Below are 8,989 nucleotides of genomic sequence, written 5' to 3'. Positions count from 1 at the left end.
TTAGTCTAGAAACTGACATAACTGACATCTTCAGAACTAGACCTAAAAGTACACTGTATTTGAGTGTTTATATGCAAATCAAATGTATGTTGTTTTACTAAATGAAAGAACCACTCAGTGATGAAAATGAACTCTCATGGCATGTTTGCCTTACAATCAGTAAGATTAGATACTTAGAACCAAAGCGCACTGCTTTTTATGAGTTAAAAGTCCCCATGCATTTACTTAGTCTAGAAACTGACATAACTGACATCTTCAGAACTAGACCTAAAAGTACACTGTATTTGAGTGTTTATATGCAAATCAAATGTATGTTGTTTTACTAAATGAAAGAACCACTCAGTGATGAAAATGAACTCTCATGGCATGTTTGCCTTACAATCAGTAAGATTAGATACTTAGAACCAAAGCGCACTGCTTTTTATGAGTTAAAAGTCCCCATGCATTTACTAAAGACATTCATTTTATTTATTAATTAATTAAAGATTTTATTTATTTATTTCACAGAGAGAGATCACAAGTAGGCATAGAGGCAGTTAGAGAGAGGGGGAAGCAGGCTCCCTGCCAAGCGGAGAGCCCGATGTGGGGGCTCGATCTCAGGACCCTGAGACCATGACCTGAGCCGAAGGCAGAGGCTTAACCCACAGAGCCACCCAGGAACCCCCATTCATTTTTATTTTTTTAAAAATTGTAAAAAAGATTTATTTATTTGACAGAGCATGCACGCACTCATGCACAAGCAGGGGGAGCAGCAGGGAGTGGGAGAAGCAGGTTCTTTGCTAAGCAGAGAGGTTGATGAGGGGCTCCTAACCTTAACCCAGAACCTGGATCATGACCTGAGCGGATGACAGATTCTTAACCGATTGAGCCACCTAGGAGCCCCAAAAGACATTTATTCTTAAAAATGTTTTGTTATCGATGCTGCTATTTCAGTTTATTCCCACTATGAACCAAGCACTGAAGTCCGGTACAAACTGCTTCAGCTTCATTCTTCTATGATCTCCCTCTGCTTGTAAAGTACAATCCTAGAAAGTTCTAAATAGCCTGCTAGTATGGTTCCATAACCCTTAAGAATTTGTATCATGAGAAATTAACTGTTCCTGCTGGAGGAAACGGAAGGGTTTTTTTTTTTTTTTGCTAACTCTTAACTATTACATGTTGAAAATATCTTTTTTAAAAATTTTATTTTTAAATAATCTCTATGCCCAATGTGGGGTTCAAAAATCCCAACCCCGAGATCAAGAGTTGCACGCTCTACCCACTGAGCCAGGCAGGTGATCCTGTTGCGGGCACCGTTACGGCACCCTCACCCTTAAATAATTGTTAAGCTACTGAATAAGAAACTAGAAATCTCTGAGGAACTTAAATATATTTATTTTAAAATCATTTCAGACTGTACTATTTTTACGTTTTTTTGGAGTAAATCCGTATCTTGATTGTTGATCTGGCTGGCTGTCCTGAAGTGCATTTGTGCCACTGATTTTTGAACTTTTAAGTGAAAACTAGTTTTCTTCATGTGTTTTAAGATATCTGATGTAGGCTCGAATTTACAGTTTTTTCCCCCTTTTTCTGTCCCTGTCTAGTAGTTTTACAGTCATTTCTATGTGGCTGCAATTACCACATCTTACAATGGGACCCCCAAACTACCAACATGTGAGAATAATGAAGTGTTCACAAATTCAGATCTCGAGCTAGTGGCTAGGTTGATTCAGCTCTTAAATTAGAAGACTGTATCTCTCTCTTTCCACCTGCTTAAGTAACTGGCTCTCTATAAGTTATAAATCCAGACAACAGGTTGAAGTTTTTTCCGAATATATTACCCAGATCATGAACACTCCTTCTTCTACCCATATTTTGTTTCATTTCTGGTCCCCAGTGATGGTTCTCAATTCTCAATGTGTGGTCTGTGGTGCCTTGAGAGTACCCAAGACTCTTTCAGAAAGTCCATGAGGTAAAAAATATTTTTGTATTATTAAGATATTATTTGCCTTTTACACATGTTGACATTTGCACTGATTTGAGCAAAAGCATTTGTGGGTGAAACTGTTGGGCTTTAGAAAGAATAAACAATAGCATCAAGGTTATTTCACTGTCCTGCCCTTACAGTTAAAAAAAGGCAAGTTTTACTTGACAATGTCTTTGATGAAGCAGCAAAAATTAGAATTTTTATGAAATCCTGACCCTTGAGCCTTCTTAATAGTCTGTATGATGAAACAGGATGTACAAATACGTTAACCGCACATAATGGTCGTCTCCAGGGAAAGCATTTAAAATAACTGAGTTATACACTGAACTAGTTGTTTTTTTTTTCATGAAACACCATTTTTACTTGAAAGAATAATACACAAAAAGTAGTTATTCAGATGTGGATATCTGGCAGATATCGGAAAACCGGTAGCATTTGTTGCATTGGTGCAATTGAAGTTTTTAAGTGAATTATTACTGTGTTTTAAAATAAATAAATGTTCCCTTAAAAGCCTCTGTTTAAATTTCTGATATGGTAAGTATCAATAGATACAACCCACACGAACATAAAGCTCTTTGAGGTCCTCAATATTTAAGAGCATAAAAGGGTTCTGAGACCAAAGTGTTTGAGAACCATTGTATCAGACACTGCTCTGTTAGCTTAATTTCCCCTTAAATTTCCCTTTTATATTTTATCAGGGATTGCTACTTGTATGTGTGGGGTGAGTGTGTATGAGTGTGTGTGTGTTCTCAAAGAACTTACAACATATATATGTTGTCTATGAAAATTATATCTGATCTACCTACAAGAGTGCTAAATAAAGAGTAGTAAATAATTGAGAATCAGGTAGAAAAGCCAAAGAGCAAAGGCATAGAAGTGAGTCTTTAAGTCTATCAATAAGCTCTAAGTACAGAGAGTCCTACTAGGCATAAAATGCCATTTGAAATCTTTTCCATTATGGGGGCAGAGTAGGGGCGGGAAGAGGAAGTGTACCCAAATGGCAGGGTGGAAAGAAAGGTAAGCTTCCTAAAGAGCAGTCTCTTATAGACTGATAGTCTAAAAATGTAAAAATAAAGCAAATGGACAAAACATCAGTCTGTATATGCCCTGTCCCTCCCACTGTGCATTACAAATAATTTGTATTTTCTAGCGTGCTCCTCTGTGCTATTTTTGAATGATAAAATTAGGATAAAACATGGTCTCTATTTGCAACAATTTTATGTTACTTGGGATGACTAAATTTTTAAGTATTTTAAAAAAAACTATTGTGTATATTTGAAAGTCTGTTGTTTAAACAAATTGATATATGCAATACTCAAAGAATTACAGGTTTTCTTATTTCCTCTTTTTTCACACTAATTTTCTTGGATAATAATTTGCCCCAAAGGAATGTCTTGGTGTCTTTTGAATTTGTTCGTTAATTGTAAATATAAAATTAGAAAAAACATTCAAACTTAATAAAAGAATCAAGAACATCCTACTTGTTTTTAATTCCTAGGATCTTATTATAAACAGGTATCTAACAAACAAGGAAAAAAAATCATTTCAGATACCTTCAGCTTTTGTTTTTTAAGCCTCTGATACTCTTTTTATTAATTTATTAAAAGACAATTAGAAACACAAAGGTAGTTATTAAAATGACTAAGAAGAGAGTGTTAAGAGATGTAGTAATCATAATCATGGACACTGGTAAGTTACTTCATTTCTCTAACATGGAGATAACAACACTCATAGGTTGTCAGAGGATTAAATGAGAAAACATAAATAAAGCCCTAGCACATGCATGTCTACTCAATAAATATGTTAACATATTTGACTAGCACAGACAAAAATACTCAGATGGTTAATAATCCTAAAATTCAACTTAGTGTGTAATTCCTTCTATACTCCTCAAACAGTATCTCTTCCACAATTCCATGTGTGTGGAATGAGGAAAGCATATTACTTAGATTCATTAAGGGCTAAATATTTGTTCAGCATCCCACCCGATGCAAGATAGCAACAAGAAAGTCCAAAACACAGTGTTTAATATATATATTTTTTAAAGATTTTATTCATTTATTTGACAGAGATCACAAGTAAGTAGAGAGGCAGGCAGAGAGAGAGAGAAAGAAGGGAAGCAGGCTCCCGGATGAGTGGAGAGCCCAATGGGGCCAGCCACCCAGGTGCCCCACACAGTGTTTAATATTTTAAAAAGATAAAATCATTTCAGGGTGCCTGGGTGACTCAGTGGGTTAAAGCCTCTGCCTTCGGCTCAGGTCATGATCTCAGGGTCCTGGGATCGATGGAGCCCCGCATTGGGCTCTCTGCTCAGCACAGAGCCTGCTTCCCCCACCCCTCTGCCTGCCTCTCTGCCTACTTGTGATCTCTGTCAAATAAATATACAAAATCTTTAAAAAAAAAAAAAAAAAGATAAAATGATTTCAATGAAAAACTTTTACCTAAATATTAAGGATATTTGACTAAAAGTAAGAACCAAGTTAAAATTTACCACAGAAATATTGAATACATTAAAGAGCTGATTTGATAAAACTAATCTTTGACTTTCACTTCTCTGTTCTACTTCTATACATGGGGCATTTATTCTTACCTAAATTTTATACTGTCACCTGGATAGACTTCTTCTAAAGGCCTATCAGACAAGTGAAAAGCATACAATTTATCATTTCTAAAGTTTAAAATATGTAATAGGGAACTGAGCAATCTTAAAGAACCAGGAGATACGTAGTCAGTCATATGGAGCTCATAGTTGTCTATCCACTGTTTGGGTCTAGTCTTACAAACACAGCATCTCAGTCCTGAAGAACCTACTAAGAACTACACAAGTACATTATAATCATTCACATAGTTAAATATTAACTCAATCATTCCAACAGCCCCACAAAGTATTGTTATTCCCATACAACAAAAATTCAACCTTTACTGAGTACTTACAACACATAGAGAAATAAGACAATGTCACTACCAGGCACTGTAACTAGGTGCCAGGGGTAGTTCAAAAAAAAAAAAAGAAAGAAAAGAGAAGGAATACAACATGCACAAGATGGTGGCTGCAGTTTAGAAGCAAAGTGCAAATACTTCTGCTCTGGCGATTATAGTTTTAGTCTGTCAATAAATATTTACTAGGCATCTAATCCCTTGAAAGTTATATATCATCAGGTTATATCTTAATCTAACATATTCTAGAAACTTGCTAGAGATGAGCTGATTGAGGGAATTACTTTTTTAGTTACACAGATGGTAAACAGCCATTATCTAGATTTTAGATTTGTTTATAAACTTATTTATTAACTGTTTTTAGAAGCAACCTGCCACACCTCAATGTGTTATGAAACTTGACCAATTCATTCAAAACAGATTTAAAAATTCCTATGATGGGCCCTTCTCCTCTAGAACCTGGTTTTATTATTCATCCCCTCTCTCCCTCTGTTTTCAACCTCCAACGATAATATTCGCAAGGCTCTTCTTTCCAGCCCACAAACACATTCAGTTTTTCCCATCTTTCAGATGGGTTACCACCCAAATCCCTCCCACCTTCAAGGTCAAATAGTGCTTTACTCTCACTGTCTTCACTTTCTTACCATACATCCACTAGCCTACTACCATCTGGTTTCTGAATTTATTGATGCTGCTCTTACAAAGCCACCAATAGCCTCTGGATTACCAAAACCAAGGTGTGCATTTTAGTCCTTATTTTACTTAACCTCTCTCTTGCACTTCTTGATATTGTTCAATAGTACTCTTTTCTTTAAATTCTAAAAGTGATGCTAAGATGTTATTTATTTTTTTGCATCTTCTTAACCATTCCTTCTCTCCCTTGCTGGCAGGGATCTGCTGAATTTCCAGCCCATTCTTGCCTTTTTATTAAACTCTATAGCCATACAGCTAACTGCCTAAAGATACCTCCTTTCCGTGACCTAAAGACCACAAACTCAATACACCCAAAAGTGTACTGAGCTTCAACCAAGAATTTGCTTTTCTCCTTAGTGATGTATCTTGACAGAGATACCACTACCAACCTGTCGGAAATATGGCAGTCCTCTTAGAGTCCTCCTGCTTCTTCACCGTCCAAGTACATTCTAATTTCTATGCCTCTCTTCTCCATTCCCACTGCAATTAACTTTAGGCCCTCATAATTCCCAAGCAACATATCTCCCTTCCTTCAATTATGACCTTTCTAATCCATCCTCTACACTACTGACAAAATGAAAATTTCTAAAAAGTAAATCTAATTATATTATTTACTTGTTTAAAACCCTTAAATGAGTCCCCACTCCAAATGGTAGGCATTCTGGGCTTAAGAAGAAACTATCCGATAACTCCAAATTCTGTACCTACAAATATGTTTTTTCCTAAAGAAAGAACCCAAGTTATCAAAGATTAACCCCATAGTATAAACTCCTAACTCTCTATAAGTCCTATGAAACCTTTCAGAATCATCTCAAACTATACCCTCCTTTCCAGTATTAAGTTTAAGTCAACCCCAACTATTTTAAGTTCTCAAACAGGGCTATGCTGCTTCAATTTTTCACACTGCTGAACCCAAGTTTCTCTTTCCCTGGAAAGCCACGCCCTACATCAGCCCTAAGTGAACACGTACTCATCCTTCAAATGTTCTTTCATCTATGAAATCCTCCCTAGTTCCTGCAAGCAACTGATTTCTTCTCTCTTTCACCTAATACATTTTGCTTATACTTTTATTAAAGTATTTATTGGAATCTCTTATGTAATGGTATGTTGTTCACACTAAAAGTAGTATTTTTTCAAAAAGCTTAAACAGGATATTTTTCAAAATACATCAGACCTATCTACGATCACTAATAAACTTATCACTAATGTTTTAAAATATCAAGGAAAAAAATTACGTCTATGTTTTAACAAAAAACTGACAAATAATGTAAGCACAAACATAAATGGCCTCATTTATTAAGTGAAAACTTTAATTACAAATGTAATTAAAACCCTCAAAGACTTTTTCTTAACCTTTATATTTGATAAGCCCAATTAAACATGATTTTCCTCCTGCAATTCCGTATTTTTATATACTCAAATACTTTTCTTTATATTTGAAAATGGGTTTATAGAACCCTAGGAGTGAGTGTGTGTGCATAATACATATATATATATAACATATATTTATGTGTCTTTAAGGTAAACATTTGTGTGAAATCAGCACTATTTCAGTTTTCAGAGAACAAGTAAAACTTTGGAGGAAAGGTAGGGATCTTCCTGAAAATCAGCTTCTTGAGTACCCATGTGGGAATTTGTTTCTGTGTGACTTTAAAAAAACAGCCTCAGTCTTTTAACACAGGCAACTGGAAGTTCTTCCTCGTCACCACTTGAACACTAAAATATAGGGTTAAAGAGTTACGGATGTAAATGTCGCTGGCTATAAAAACAACCTGCTTGCACAGTGGACAGATGCCAGCTGCCTATTAATCCGGGCCCAATAATGAGCCCTGAAACATGTACGAGGCCACGAAATCTGAAGCAAATGTGCGGTGCCTGATGTATTCGCTTAACTCCTCCAAGTGACTGATCACTGCCAAGGTCGAATTAATAAGTCTCCTTTGATGTTAATGATTGAGAGGTTCCCCGGAAAGGACGGAAAGCTGACTGCAGGACATTGGAAATACCTAAACGAACTTGATGGCGACTCCTACTAGTCTGTGTTTGAGTGGACGTGACTGACTTAGACGCGTTTTGTAAAAGACGCCCCCCCCCCGCTTGCCTGACCCGCTGTTTATTTTTGTCCGTTTTTAACTTGGAGCCGTATCAAAAGCAAGCTACGAACGGACTGCTCGGCAGCTCACTTGGAGAAGGCACAACCAGCTCTCGACGGAGCGCGGCCTGCAGTCAGCACCGGGCAGAAGGCACCGGCTGGCCCTTTCCGCAGGCCCTTTCCGGCCCCCAGGTTTCGGTTAGACCGCAACAGGAAGTTTTCTCTTCCCTTGCGGGAAGCCGTGCAACCAAAGAGAAATTTGAACTCCCACTCCAGCGGGAGCACCCAGAGGTGAGCCTGGGTGTGGGAGGGCGGCCTCGGCCGGGACGGGACCGAGGCGGTGAGGGACTCGTGATTCGACGCGGACCGCGGCGTCCCCGCCCCGCGCAGGCTCAGCCCGCGGCCTCCCGTCCCCTCCCCGCTGTCCCGACCCTCCCGAGGGCGGCGGGGGCGGTCTCGGGGCCCGCGCGGGGTCGGACGTCCCTGCTCTCGCTCCCGCCGGGGCCCCCGGCCTCTCAGTCGAGGGCGCCCGCCGGGCCAGAGTGGGCGCGGGCGCGGTCACGGTCACGGCGGCGCGATTCCAGGCCTCGCTGGTGCGGGCTGCACTTACCCACTCGAGGACCTTGATGAAGCCCAGCGGCTCCTTGAGCGGGTTAATGTTGAGCTGGAAGGAGGACATCCTCTGAGATAAGGAAGGAGAGAGAGTCAGGACTGCGGGGCGGAAAAGGAGGGGGACCGACGAGACCGAGCAGCAGGGCCGCGAGGAAGGCCAAGCGGGGCGGGCTCTGGGAGGTGGGCCCGGGAGACCGTAGGGCGGGGCGGCCCGGGGAGGTGGGCCCGGGAGGCCTCGGGGCGGGGCGGCGGTTGGGCCGCTAGAGGAGGCGCTGAGGCGTGGACGCGAGAGGGGCGGTGGCGGGAGGCGAGGGTTGGGCAGGGGCCGGAAAGGGGAGGCGGCTTCCCGGGCAGCACCTGGCCGAGCCGGCTGATCCGCTGGCGAACCAAGTAGATGTTGGACGCCATGCTGCGTGCGCCGCGCCCCCTTCCCTGATGTCCAGCCCCCCGGCGCTCCGTCTCCTCCCGCGCATGTGCGCTCCCACCCCGCACCTGCGCAGCGCGGTCCGCCGCCGCGCGCAGAACCTTCGCTCGAGGATAGTCCCGCGCGGTCAGTACCCGGCAGCGGCTTTCTTCCAGCCTCTTCTGTTCGCAGTTCCCAACTTGTAGACGGACTTACAAAATATTATTATAGATGAAGCCACGTTTCAACGCTGGTGTTAGGGGCCTTTTGCCAAAATGGAAAGTTG

General features: G+C 40.7%; 1 protein-coding gene across 1 annotated transcript in view; it reads right to left on the bottom strand.

Annotated features, from left to right (window-relative positions):
* LOC111155258 (synaptophysin like 1) overlaps positions 1–8,708 on the bottom strand; it is a 24,389-nt gene extending 15,681 nt beyond the window's left edge. Inside the window, exons 1-2 of the mRNA XM_022515368.1 lie at positions 8,658–8,708; positions 8,299–8,370 (exon numbers count right to left, since the gene is read on the bottom strand). Coding sequence (XP_022371076.1) covers positions 8,299–8,370; positions 8,658–8,708 — 123 coding nt within the window. The remainder of the gene's footprint in view (positions 1–8,298; positions 8,371–8,657) is intronic.
* Positions 8,709–8,989: the final 281 nt, after the last annotated feature.

The sequence above is a fragment of the Enhydra lutris genome, unplaced genomic scaffold (genome assembly GCF_002288905.1).
Source record: "Enhydra lutris kenyoni isolate GAN:26980312 unplaced genomic scaffold, ASM228890v2 scaffoldscaffold40, whole genome shotgun sequence".
NCBI lineage: Eukaryota > Metazoa > Chordata > Mammalia > Carnivora > Mustelidae > Enhydra > Enhydra lutris.
This window is presented reverse-complemented; position numbering and strand designations above follow the sequence as displayed.